The sequence below is a fragment of the Moschus berezovskii genome, chromosome 22 (genome assembly GCF_049115385.1).
Source record: "Moschus berezovskii isolate FMDL1 chromosome 22, NW_MosBer_1.0, whole genome shotgun sequence".
NCBI classification, from domain to species: domain Eukaryota; kingdom Metazoa; phylum Chordata; class Mammalia; order Artiodactyla; family Moschidae; genus Moschus; species Moschus berezovskii.
Genome location: NC_142481.1, coordinates 1,295,764 through 1,309,477, shown reverse-complemented (window position 1 = coordinate 1,309,477; position 13,714 = coordinate 1,295,764). Strand labels below are relative to the sequence as shown.

The following is a 13,714-nucleotide window of genomic DNA, read 5'->3' as shown; positions in this document are numbered from 1 at the left end:
CACTGCTCAGCGGTGCAAGGTAAGGCCCGTAGCTGGTGAACAGCCGAACAGCCTCGCAAAGACTACGAGAGAAAACGCCGAAAGTCCCGCCCCAGCGCAATGCGCACGAACGTACGCGTGCCTCTCCTAAGCTTTCACTGGCTCAGTCAGAGCCGCCTCGAACCGTACAGACTTCTGGGTGATGTAGTTTCCGCTGCCACCACACTTGCCTCTGGTCAGAGCAGAACTCACTTCCTTTTTTTTACGTGAGCTGAGGGAAACCAAGTTCTCAGGCTCTAACGATGGGGCGGGGCTTCGCTTGCTTTTACAAGGGATGCACCCTGATTTCTGGAGAGCCGTTTGGGAAATTCACAGAAAGTTTCAGTTCAGTCGCTCAGTCGTGTCCGACTCTTTGCGACCCCATCAATCACAGCAAGCCAGGCCTCCCTGTCCATCACCAACTCCCGGAGTTTAGGGACCTCTCATTTCAGAATGTGAAACAGAAGGAGGGTCTCAAATCTACAAATCCAAAGAGACAACAGCATATTATAATGACACTCTGTGTGCACTCCTATAATCAGCTATGTTGTCGCTTTTCAGATACCGGTAGACTTGAAATGGAGCTGGACCCTCTGGGGCTTTCCTGAAACAGACTCCTCTGCCTAACTCCATGTCCTTTGCCTGCCTCTTGTCTGTAAAAAAGAATTGTAGCCCCCTAGGCCTCTAGAAAAGGCAGAGGAACCAGAGATCAAATTGCCAACATCCGCTGGATCATGGAGAAAGCAAGAGAGTTCCAGAAAAACATCTATTTCTGCTTCATTGACTATGCCAAAGCCTTTGACTGTGTGGAGCACAATAAACTGTGGAACATTCTGAAAGAGATGGGAATACCAGACCACCTGACCTGCCTCTTGAGAAACCTGTATGCAGGTCAGGAAGCAACAGTCAGAACTGTACATGGAACAACAGACTGGTTCCAAATAGGAAAAGGAGACCGTCAAGGTTGTATAACTTATATGCAGAGTACATCATGAGGAATGCTGGGCTGGAAGAAGCACAAGCCGGAATCAAGATTGCCGGGAGAAACATCAATAACCTCAGATATGCAGATGACACCACCCTTATGGCAGAAAGTGAAGAGGAACTCAAAAGCCTCTTGATGAAAGTGAAAGAAGAGAGTGAAAAGGTTGGCTTGAAGCTCAACATTCAGAAAACAAAGATCATGGCATCTGGTCCCATCACTTCATGGGAAATAGATGGAAAAACAGTGGAAACAGTGTCAGACTATTTTTTAGGGGCTCCAAAATCACTGCAGATGCTGATTGCAGCCATGAAATTAAAAGACGCTTACTCCTTGGAAGGAAAGTTATGACCAACCTAGAGAGCATATTAAAAAGCAGAGACTACTTTGCCAACAAAGGTCCGTCTTGTCAAGGCTATGGTTTTTCCCGTGGTCATGTATGGATGTGAGAGCTGGACTGTGAAGAAAGCTGATCGCCGAAGAATTGATGCTTTTGAACTGTGGTGCTGGAGAAGACTCTTGAGAGTCCCTTGGACTGCAAGGAGATCCAACCAGTCCATTCTAAAGGAGATCAATCCTGGGTATTCATTGGAGGGACTGATGCTAAAGCTGAAACTCCAATACTTTGGCCACCTCATGCGACGAGTTGACTCACTGGAAAAGACTGATGCTAGGAAAGGTTGGGGGCGGGAGGAGAAGGGGACGACAGAGAATGAGATGGCTGGATGGCATCACCGACTCTGTGGACATGAGTTTGAGTGAACTCCGGGAGTTGGTGATGGACAGGGAGGCCTGGCGTGCTGTGATTCATGGGGTCGCGGAGAGTCGGACACAACTGAGCGACTGAACTGAACATCTTGTCGGCCACGGGAGCGCTATGAACTACATTACCCTAAAGGCTCCGCGCCAGGCGCAGGAACAATGGACCAATGAAGACTCAGGAGAGAGACACTTCCGTTCTAGAGAACGGTCTCTGGGTGGACCTTCCTGTGTGGGTCCCCCGCGACATATTGTAAACTCGGATCAGTTCACGGTTGGGGTGCCTCCTAACGGTGAGCCGGCCTGAGACCTGGGAGCTGGAAGGCCGCTGTGCCTGCTATTCCGAGGCGAGTCTCAGGCTCGGCGTGGGCTCCATCCGACCTGACTCTGTCTCGGGGTCGCGACGGGGTCTGCAGAGCCCGACCCCGCATTCACCAACGGACTTCTTTGGCGGCAGCCACATTGATGGTTCCGACTCAGGTGAATCCTGCGTCCTCCGGACCCTCCCCCGATTCTTTTCATCCTGAGTTATCTTTGTTCTTATTAGTGTCTTCTTACTAATGTCTTATATGTATATTTATTGGTGCCCCCCAACCTTGACTTTCCGATTTTAAAATATGACCTGCGTGGGGGGAAAAAAAATCACAGAGAACTTACTCGTGCAGTTGAATAAGCAGATCTAAAATTAGTATCCTTTTACTGCCTGAGAGAAAAATATGCGTTATCAACAGGACCCCAGGAAGCCGCCTATTGCTTAGTCGCTTCAGTCGTGCCCTTGCGACCCCATGGACTGTAGCCCGCCAGGCTCATCTGTCCATAGGGATTCTCCAGGCAAGAATACTGGAATGGGTTGCCGCGCCCTCCCGCAGGGGGCCTTCTCAACCCAGGGATCAAACCCCGGTCTCCCACATTGCAGGCGGATTCTTTACCATTTGAGCCACCAGGGAAGCACAAAACACACCCATCCCCCAAAGTTAAGGTATTGTCTGTTATTTAAAGTGAGGGTTTCCTTGCTTTTCTTGATAGTTTTGCCAACTATGTGGGAAATATGCGACGGCGGTAGTTTAGTTTCGCTCCTTCGTTTTAAAACTTAGTGAATGGAATAATACAAGGCTTTCCTGGTGGCTCAGACGGTAAAATGAAAGTGAAAGGCGCTCAGTCATGTCCGACTCTGCGACTATGCAGTCCATGGAATTCTCCAGGCCAGAGTACTGGAGTGGGTAGCGTTTCCCTTCCCCAGGGGATCTTCCCAACCATCTGCCTACAATGCTGCAGACCCGGATTCGATTCCCTGGGTTGGGAAGATTCTCTGGAGAAGGAAATGGCAACCCACTCCAGTACCCTTGCCTGGAAAATCCCATGGACGGAGGAACGTGGTAGGCTACAGTCCATGGGGTCGCAAAGAGACGGACACGACTGATAGTTTCTTGACAGTTTTGCCAACTATGTAGGAAATATGCGACGGCTGTAGTTTAGTTTCGCTCCTTCGTTTTAAAACTTAGTGAATGGAATCATATAAGTATTACGATGTCTTTTTCTTCATTTGCACAATATGATGCAACTTTACCCATGTTTCTCATGCTAGGTTGTTTTTCAGTTGCTAAGTAGTTTCCGACTCTTTGGGACCCTGTGGACAGCAGCATGCAGGCTTCCTGTCCTTCATTATCTCCTGGAGTTTGCCCAAATTCATGTCCATTGAGTTGGATACCCTCCCTCATGCAGAGTAGCCAGTTATTTTCCTTTTTGTGTAGTTTTTTATAGATATGAATATATGAGTAAATGTCTTTATAAATTCTTCTGTTGAAGGCTTTTCTCTGTTTTTGTTGGTGGTGGTGGTGTTTATTTTAGTCCGATATGTCTAAAACAGTGGTACTGTAACCACACTTGCCATGTGTTCTGGGAAGATACATTAAGCACACATCTGTTTAGTTTCTATGTTAATATTTTTATTGTATTTAAATTAACATTTCCACTCGCTGAATTTGTTTTCCTTCATACTACTAATTTTAACTTAGTTCTTTGAATGAAATTATTAAACTGTGTCATAGTTATATTTTGATATACACTTATACCTTATATAAACTTGTTTTACAGTCTGCACACACAAATAGACTGTTTTAGTATTTTAAGAGATTGTGCTTTTCCAGTAATATTTATTTCACTGTTAAATAATTTTCCTTTGGTGATCTTGTAAGGGAAAATTATTGAGATATTTTATTAAATACCTATTTTAAGTGGGCTTTGGCCTTATCATTATAAGGATATATCATTATATATAATATATAACATATATATAACATAATATCATTATATTATCATTATCATTATAAGGATAAAAAGTTAAAATGCTTTGAAACCATAACAGGACGTTAAGAACTGAAGAAGATATTTCCATGTTTCTATAATGAGGATGACAAGAGGTCAGGTCCTATCACTTATATCCTTTCTTTTAAGTTTAAAGAGTCCAAAATGAAGTCCAGTTATCCCCAGATGCTGGAGGCAAAGCACTTTTACGCTAGTTTAAGGAACAACCCCTTTATCAGAGATTCATTTTGCATGCATAGTCAGTACATGGTGGTTCCGTTCTCTACTACAGGAGAGAAGAGCATGTAAGAAATTACAGATAATCTGTCAATATTTGTGGAAAAGTTTTAACATCAAAGAATATGGATAAATAGAAAAAGTACATGTTCTTGAATTGTACTATATAATGTTATAATAATTTCAAACCAGAATTTAATCTGGATTATGTAAACTGGAATTTTATATACAACAGTAACTTTTAATATAACCAGAAAAAAATTTGAAAAGGACATATAAGAACTCCTGGTCACCTGGTAGAGCCAACCACAAGCGATAGGAAGAGAAAAATGTATTATTGGCAGGGGTAAAAAAGAAAAGGGGACTCAAATGGGAGTGTCAGAAACAGACCTAACATAAAATGGAGTAAATTTTGATATTTGTGGCTCAGTTGTGACCTGCCACAAGCATTGCCTCACCAATACAATCCCTTATTCTTCTGGATCATTGAGTTGCAATCATACTAGTCTTGAGGATGCTACTCAGACATACCAGACATGACTCTGATAGGGAGGCTTTGCACTTGTTTATACCACTGTTGAAAAACCTTTTCTCAAGTTATCCACATGAATTTATAGCACAACTGCATAACATTTTCTGCCCTCTTTTACATGGCATTAGTTTTCCCTTATGTGTCTGCCTGAAATATTAAATGGTTCACTCAATCTTTTGTTTGTTGCTGATGAGTATTAAAGTTACATGGCCCTTCTCTTGCCACAGGTTCCACATTCAGAAGAACCACTTATGGACCCGTCACTGGTGAGTGTCTGGTGTCCTGGACGTCTTTGCTGCTACTCTTTCTGGACTTGGTGTCTAGAGACCCTAGAGAAACCCTCAGCCCAGGTTTCCAAGTCCAAGCCAGAGGTTCCATGGGGAGATTCACATTTTTGGCAGCCAATGGCCTAAATGTGAAAGCTTATCTTAGGTACTGGGGGAAATCCACACAAATACTTGAGGATGCAACTGAGATGGGTGTGTTTTAGAGCTTGTAAGTCTCTGTTAATGTCTGGTGAGGACAGAGAGCAAGAAAGCCAGAGTAAGGCCTAGAAAGATACTCTGCTGAGAAGCTGTGATCTCAGAAGTCTGTTCAGAGTGATGGCTGCTACTGCTGCTGCTAAGTCACTTCAGTCGTGTCCGACTCTGTGTGACCCCATAGACGGAAGCCCACCAGGCTCCCCTGTCCCTGGGATTCTCCAGCAGCCATGGAGTATTTGGAATAGAGAAGAAGAGTGATCTTACTTAGGTTTTAAGAGGCTCCCTCTTCAGTGGAGAGTGCAGAACAGACTAGGGGAGGGAAAGACAAGGAGATAATCAAGGAGGCTATTGTAGTCATCCAGATGAGCATTGGTTGTGACTGGACAGAGGGGTGGATATGGAGGTAGGAGAAATACCTGGCTTCAGGATTTTTACAAGTAGGGCTGACCAGATTTTCTAAAATGGAGGGGTCATACATAACACCAGAGTTTATTCCCTTTGCATCTGGAAGGGTGGAAGTTGCATTAACTGATCCAGGGACGTCAGTGGTAGCAGTCGTTTTCACTGAGAATATTAGGATTTGGGTTTTGATCCTGATGAATCTCAGATGATGTTCCAGTGACTCTCAAGTATAGGAGACAAGTGGGTGGCTGAACATGCAGCTTTAGTAGGGCCAGTGAGGCTTCAGGATGCAATTATGGGACAGGGGAACAGAGGGGGCTGATGGGAAGGTGGTCAGCGGGAACGTGTGTGTATGGTGGGTCAGCAGGTGGCCCAGGTTTTCATGGGAGAGTGGCTTTGAAATTGATGCAGAGGGAAAGCAGAACTGTAGATGAAGTTATAGCAAAGTCAGACTGGTGCTTCCTTCTCTTTCTGTGCAGTTACCAGGCTTTTGTGGTGGAACTTGGGGAGTTTGTGACAGAATGTCACGTGAATTTCTGTAAGGTGTGTCAAGTAGGTATGATTTTGAATGGCTGTTATATGGACAAAGATTGGAATTGGTAAGGAGACATAATGTGCAGTATACAAGTGGACCCTGACAGGGGTTTTTAGGTCTGCATGTTGTGACTGAGGTTGGAACTAGGACCAAGGCCTGGTGGGGAAGCCTTCAGAACAGGGCTGGCGAACTGCCAGTGGAGAGTTGGGGTTTGGTGGGATTCTGTTGCGTTGAAAGGATTTTCAGGTGTCATGTGCAGAAAAGTATATGAAGAGACAGGAAACATGACAATTTTGTGGTCCAGGTGCTAGTGATGGGGGTCAGATGTATGAGGTGGTCCAGTGGGTGACACAGATGTGGGGAAGGTGTGTGAACAAATAGTCCCAGTGCCCTCATTCCAGGAGGTTAAGAGAGGAGGATGAGCCCAAGTTGCTGGCATCTGGGGTGCATCTCCCTGGGAACTGTCAGGCTGTTGTCTTGCAGGAGGGGAAGTAGGCCCTACATCCCAGGCCCACAGCATAGAAGGCATCTGTCTGCAGACGTGTGTGTTGTTACTGGGGTTGGAGCTAGTGCTCAAGAAAACATAAAGAGTTTTGGGTACCACTGCCCTCTTAAGTTGGGTCGCTGAGGAGGAGGATGACCCCGGAGTGAGTTTGGACTAGGTTGGGGGTACTTATGGGGTCCTGGGGAGACAGGCTGCTTATGCACACTCTGTTCCCATCATCACAGGGCTCTGTGACCTTTGAGGATGTGGCTGTGTACTTTTCCCAGGAGGAATGGAGGATCCTTGATGAGACCCAGAGATGCCTATACAGCTATGTCATGCTGGAGACCTTTGCACTGGTTGCGTCCTTGGGTAAGGCCCTTGCCCCTGTCCCAGCATCCTGGGCAGGTCTCTGACTTTCCGCTTTTCTCCAAGGCAATTTGATTCATCTCACAGCTGGACAGTAGACACCTCTCTCTTACTGCTTCCCTGTCCTCTGTGCTGTGGGTGCCAAGACTGAGTGAGTGTGTGGACCAACTCCTTTCACAGGTAGCCCCAGTGCCAGCGGCTCTGAAGTTTTCTTACTGGAAGTTTTCTGAGCCAAAAGACTTGGAATGAGTTCTGTGGGTTCTCAGCCACTCCCTGCTGAGATGACTCTGTAGACCCCTGCACATTTGTGCTCGAGGCTCTTCCCCCTTCCAGCTGACATTTCCTTGGCCCTCACTGTACCAGCAATTGTTGGGATCCAACATAGTCACTATTTCTGGGGTTCAGCTGGCTATTTCTAGGATACCTCCCCCTCAAAGATTTTTTACGTGATAGTGTCTGTTTCCTGAGATTATTTTGGAATTGAATGCCCCCGTGGGCCAGTACTGACCACTCATCTGTCCTGTCTTTCCCTTAGGACTTGCATCTTCTAGGTCCCATGTTGTCCCGCTGGAGCTGGGAGGAGAACCCTGGGTACAGGACAGAGTGGACATAACTCCAGGCACAGCAAGAGGGGCTCAGAGTGGGCCTGGCCTTGGTGATTGGCATCAGGGGGAGGAATTGATGTCATGGCTGGATTCAGACCATACCAGGAACGTGTCCTGTGCCCAGCACTATTTTGGTGCCAAGGCCAATGACTGTGAACCTCGTTACTCTCTCTCCTCCCCATTCCTGACACTTTGCTCTTTCCGTCATACCTACTCTGACTTTGTGCCCAGGATTATCCCTCACCTCTCTGCCTTCCACTCCTCAGTGGTCCTCTCCATCCTCACCTCTCTGCTTTTCAATATTGGCCTACACCTAATGTGTCATGAGGCCTGCACTTATCCTCAAAATGGTCCTTGAACACCAGCTACTCAGTGACAATTGGATTTTCCTGGGTCTGGATACAGCTTTGCACACAGCACACATGTGTCCCCAGCAGCCAAGGCCCTGGTGAAAACCGTTCCCGGAGGAGTGAGTTGTGGACCCCTGGCTCCCCGTGTTCTGCACCCCATCCTTGTGTCTTTTGCCTGGTGAGTCGTCCCTGTTTTGTGATGTGTAGAGGCCCTGTCCACACAGCAGCCCTTTCCTAACCTGCTCCCACCTCCCTTGTCCTGAAAATAATACCATGGATTTATTCTTTCTATGTCAGACATGTATTGTGATGGGGCTCCCCCTTCTACCAAGATCTACATGAAATTCACCCACATTTCTTTGCTTTCAGGTTGTTGGCAGAGAGCAGAGATGAAGGTGAAAACTTCTAAGCAGAATGCTTCTGTAGAAGTGCCACAGATAACTACTTCAAAGACAGACCTGTCCATCCAGAAGGCCTACCCCTGGGAGATGGGTAACCTGGATGTAGAAGGTGGTCTGCCTCTAGCTGAGGACCTGGGAATAAACCCTGTCCGGACACTGTGTAGGGCAGGTGTGAAATTTCAGCAGCACAATGGAAAGAAACTCTTTAGAAGAGACATGGGTAAGGCCTTTATGAAGAGTCGTACTGTTTATACAACTAAGAAGTCTTTCCCATGCCAGGAGCCTGGGAAGGGTTTCCCTGGTAGCTCTGACCTTCTCCAGCACCAGGTCACTCCACAAGAGGACACCGAGTGTGTGGAGGCCTCTCACAATGGACTGAGGCACTATAAGTGCAGTGAATGCGGGAAAACCTTCTGCCGCAAGTACAGGCTTGCTCAGCACCAGAGAGTCCACACTGGAGAGAGGCCTTATGAGTGCAGTGAATGTGGGAAAACCTTCAGCTATAAACACATACTTGTTCAGCACCGGAGAGTCCACACTGGAGAAAGGCCTTATGAGTGCAGGGAATGTGGGAAAGCTTTTAGCAACAAACCCACACTTGTTCGGCACCAGCGAATTCACACTGGAGAAAAGCCTTATGAGTGTAGTGAATGTGGGAAATTCTTTAGTCAAAGCTCCAGCCTTAGTGAACATCAGAGAATTCACACTGGATCACGGCCTTATAAATGCAATGAATGTGGAAAATTCTTCACATCCAACTCCAATCTAATTAAACACAGGCGGGTTCACACAGGCACAAGACCTTATGAGTGCAGTGAATGTGGGAAATTTTTTAACCAAAGTCCCAGCCTCATTAAACATCAGCGAATCCACACTGGGGAAAGGCCATATGAATGTAGTGAATGTGGAAAAGTTTTTAGCCAAAGCTCAACTCTCATCAAGCACCAGAGAGTTCACACTGGAGCAAGGCCTTATAAGTGCACTGAATGCGGAAAACTTTTTAGCCAAAGCTTTGGCCTCACTCAACACCAGAGAATTCATACTGGAGAAAGACCATACGAGTGCACTGAATGCAGAGAATTCTTTAGCCAAACCACCCAGCTTACTCAACACCGAAAAATTCACACCAGAGCAGGGCCTCTCGAGTGCAGCAAATGTGGAAAAGTCTTTAGTCAAAGGTCTACTCTGATTGAACACCAGAAACATCACAGCCCAGATAGACCCTATGAGTGCAGTGAGTGTAAGAAAGCTTTCAGCCGAAGGTCTAACCTTCTTCGTCACCAGAAAGTTCACAGTGGACAAAGACCTTCAAATGAGATGAGCAGAGAAGCAAATAATGAACTGTCTCCTTAGCTAATACATCTTACTGAACTGGCTCTGTGAGGGATTCATCAGCTGGAAGTTGAATGCCACCCATCTGCACAGCCCTAGTGTGGAGATTACGTGTGGGTACCCAGTTCATTGGAAGCTTTTAAGGAGCTATGCTGTACTTTCTAATCTGCCTATGGCCCTTCCCAGACTTCAGCTGGTGGTCACCTCAGTGTGAGGTGACCAGGATTATCCCTCACCTCTCTGCCTCAGTGTGATCAGGACTGGTAGACTTTCGTGCTCATGCATTCTATGGAGGAAAGCTTGAGTAGCCAGAGCACTTGGATGTTATTCTGTCTGACTGACTAGAACATCGGCTTAACCAGCTTTGACCACGGTGACCCAGTCTGCGTTCTGCTGGTGGCTTGTTTACCCTCTGCAGTGGCATTGTTTCATGTCATGCTCAAAATGGGTTTTGTCAGCTGTGTGTCACATGTTTGGGAACTCTGTATTCCTCAGTGAGGATAGTATCATGGCAGAGAGTAGTTTTCATTGCAGTTTTGGTGTAATTTGCATTGTTGTCCAAGGCCTCCTTGGATAGATGGCAGGGCTTTGTTGTGACCTAAATGTCATAATTTTTGGTTTCAGAGGTCACCCTGAGATGAGGGCGGCCATGAGAACCACCAGTGATTTTTGGAACACCATGAATGTTCTCTTTTCACATGGGATGTCACATCATCCACCCAGTACTGTTCAAGAGAAGTTCTCAAGGTCCAGTTGGAACAGAGCCACGTACCATAATGTCCACAACATGGCAGGCTGGTGTTGCTGAGTGTTAGATTACAGACGTTGAGCGGGAACCATACTTGGTATAGAAGACACTCAGGGAATTAATAGTTCCTGAGAGACTAGCAAAGGAGAAGGAATGGGCCTTTTCTAAAGTTTCATCCACAAATGTGACTGGTTGTTTAGGAGGTTTTTTAAAGAAATTCTCCAGATCTACAGAGCTACTTCCTCCTGAGCCTCCAGTCAGTCAGACTGAATAATGTAAAGGTTTTAGGATCCTCATAGCATCTGCAGATTGTTTATCTCAAGGCCATTTCTGCACAGTTGTGGAGGAAAAAAAGAGGGAGAGTGGAAATCCTGTAGTCCAGGCATGTGATTTTTTTAAGGACCCAGGCAGAGTTCCTAGAGAACTCAAGTGGAAACACCTTCCACTGCTCATCTGTCTTCATTGCTGCTGGGACCCAATCCCTTGCATCACCCATGGAGAGGTGATGTAGTTAATGTGTTGGTTTCCAGAGTTCTACTTTTCTAAAAAGGAGATTCAGATTTTTATGTGAAGCCAATTTTTATTTAAACTTAGTTGAGCTGTATAGTTGGTATGCAGTGGACTAAATATACTTAAAATGTATAGCTTGGTAACTTTTACTATGTGTAAAATCACAGAACCACCATAATAACAAACATCCATTATTCCCACATCTGCCTTCTGAAATCTCCCTGGGCTCCCAGGCAACTGAGATTCAATTTACTTTATTTCACATTCTATTAGTTTTCTAATGTCATTGGAATGTTAATGTGTTTACTTTTGTATTTGCCATTTTCTTTCATACATAATTATCTTGAGAATTATCCATATTGCAGATATGAATGGTTGTGTTTTTGTTTGTTTTTGCCATGCCACAAGGTTTTGGGATCTTAGTTCCCCAAGCAGGGATTGAACCCAGGCCCTCGGTGGTGAAAGCACAGAGACCACTGGGGAATTCCCTGATAGTTAATTCTTTTAATTCCTGAAAAATACACTGTTTGGATATACTACCTGTTGACTGTTTATCTATTTATCTGTTAATGGATGAATGGGATTTTGCGCTTTGTTTCCAGCTTGGCTATCATAGAAAGTTTACTGTGAACATGTACATAAATTTTCATAAATGAATATATGGTTTCATATTCTAAAGTGAATGACTACCCTTTTGCATTCCCATCAACAGTATTGGGAGCATTCCAACTTCCCTATATCCCTCACCTGTACTTGTTTGGTATGGTTAGCATATTAAGTATTACCTATTTTCAAAGTGTATAGTTACCTCACTATTGCCTGATGGTCTATCTGGTTGAACATTTTTAATGTGTTCACTTGCCAAGTGCATGTCTTTGATAAAATATTTATAATAGTTATTTACCATCTGGTAGTGAATTTTGGCTGATATTTCCTTTTTTATGAATAACTAACAAGACAATAAAAGAAATGTGTTAGAACTTGACTTTTCTTCAGTGGAATGAATGTTTGTGGTATTCCCCATATATAGTCCTCATTATTAACTCATTCTGCACTACTTTCTAAAGTCTCAAAAATTTATAAAACAGCAAATTGACCCCTGGTTGTAGTGTTTGCCAATTTCCCTGGTACAAATACTCCAAACTGTGGCAATTTCAAGCTGTGAATATGAGGTTGTTACCAAACCAGGTAACATTTCCAGAGGTGCACAAGCCAGAAACTGAGACACTAAGACTTAAGCAAGGGGCAACTGGAACCTGCCAGCATGGTTCCTCTTGAAGTCTGTCACATTATGCTATCTTCCTTTGCTACGCTTCATCTGTATCCTTTTCACTGTAATAAACTGTAGCCACTGAGATCTTAAGTTTAACTTTTTATTTCCCCTATAACAGATAAGTTTCTCTAGAACTATATATTTTTCCCAATTTCATTGAGTAACTACATAATCATTGTAAATAACTTTTTGTAATATTCAGGTATTATTAATGTTGAGTTTAGCACAGGATTTAGGTTAAGAGGAGAAAAGAAAAGGAATAGATTTTTGGATAGGGAGGTTAATCATAAACTCAACAGGGGAACTAAGTTTCTGAGGTGGCGCTAGTGGTAAAGAACCCGCCTGGCAATGCAGGAGACTTTTATAAGAGACATGGGTTTGATCCCTGGGTCGGGAAGATCCCCTAGAGGGGGCATGGCAACCAGCTCCAGTATTCTTGCCTGGGGAATTCCCATGGACAGAGGAGCCTGGTGGGCTACATTCCATAAGGTCAGACACTACTGAAGCAACTTAGCATGCACACACAGATTCACTACCTTTCCCCAACAATCCTCTTAAAACTCCAAATGCCAGTTACCTCTGAAGATTGACCCCAGCTGTGGTCACATGCAGAAAATTGTAGAATTTAAACCTTGGACCTGAGCTGAATTAAAACATCACTAAAGATTCTCTTCAACCCAAGTAAGACCAGCAAGTAGTTATTTAAAAATTTAGAATTCTTTAGGGTACATCTAACTAAGGTCATCTAACTTACATAACTTGTATACATGTTGGTTGGAACATAAGATGCTAAGCTTATGTGATAAGGTGACAAAAGCTGATTGGAAACTGATCAGGAAGGCATCAACAGGGCGTTCTCTTTCCACAAAAACCCTGAGGATCATCGAAAGGTCAGGAAACGAAGTCTAAGGCTCCTAAAATCCAGACCTGAAGTATCAGAAAAATTGACTGCAATTTAATCAGTGAAACAAAAATGTTTAAGCTGTAGATTTTCAGTACAGACTAGCATATTTATAAGACAGGATCCAAAGACACGTGTCCCTGCAGATGATGAGCAGAGGCTCAGAGGCCCACATCCCAACCAACTGCCTATTGACAAAAGTGAAAGTGAAGTTGCTCAGTCGTGTCCGACTCTTTGCGACCCCGTGGACTGTAGCCTACCAGGCTTCTCTGTCCATGGGATTCTCCAGGCAAGAGTACTGGAGTGGGTTACCATTTCCTTCTCCAGGGGATCTTCCCAACCCAGGGATCGAACCCGGGTCTCCCGCATTGGAGGCAGACGCTTTAACCTCTGAGCCACCCGGGAAGCCCATGCCTATTGACAAGGACACTTGCAAATAAATAGAATGAACACTGGAGAAAGATTTTCCTATCTTATGAAGAAAAACTGA

The 13,714-nt window shown here is 44.8% G+C and overlaps 1 protein-coding gene across 3 annotated transcripts; it reads left to right on the top strand.

Annotated features, from left to right (window-relative positions):
• The first annotated feature begins 1,998 nt into the window (after nt 1-1,998).
• On the top strand, nt 1,999-12,288 carry LOC129546381 (uncharacterized). 3 transcript variants are annotated; one of them, XM_055411281.2, is made up of 4 exons: nt 1,999-2,239; nt 5,060-5,098; nt 6,981-7,107; nt 8,429-12,288. In XM_055411281.2, the coding sequence occupies exons 1-4, from the start codon at nt 2,225-2,227 to the stop codon at nt 9,811-9,813; spliced, it is 1,566 nt and encodes a 521-aa protein (XP_055267256.2). In that variant the 5' UTR covers nt 1,999-2,224; the 3' UTR covers nt 9,814-12,288. The 3 variants fall into 3 exon arrangements, with proteins under 3 accessions (XP_055267256.2, XP_055267255.2, XP_055267261.2); XM_055411280.2 differs by lacking the exon at nt 1,999-2,239 and having other exon boundaries at nt 3,944-5,098; XM_055411286.2 differs by lacking the exons at nt 1,999-2,239; nt 5,060-5,098; nt 6,981-7,107 and adding an exon at nt 7,182-8,237.
• The last annotated feature ends 1,426 nt before the right edge of the window (nt 12,289-13,714 follow it).

What these genes read in the sequence shown, in the direction of transcription:
- LOC129546381 (XM_055411280.2), top strand. Translation starts at nt 5,039, where the DNA reads ATGGCCCTTCTCTTGCCACAGGTTCCACATTCAGAAGAACCACTTATG. An exon ending in CACTTATGGACCCGTCACTG is followed by an intron (nt 5,099 to 6,980) that starts GTGAGTGTCTGG and finishes CCATCATCACAG; the next exon opens with GGCTCTGTGACCTTTGAGGA. An exon ending in TGCACTGGTTGCGTCCTTGG is followed by an intron (nt 7,108 to 8,428) that starts GTAAGGCCCTTG and finishes CTTTGCTTTCAG; the next exon opens with GTTGTTGGCAGAGAGCAGAG.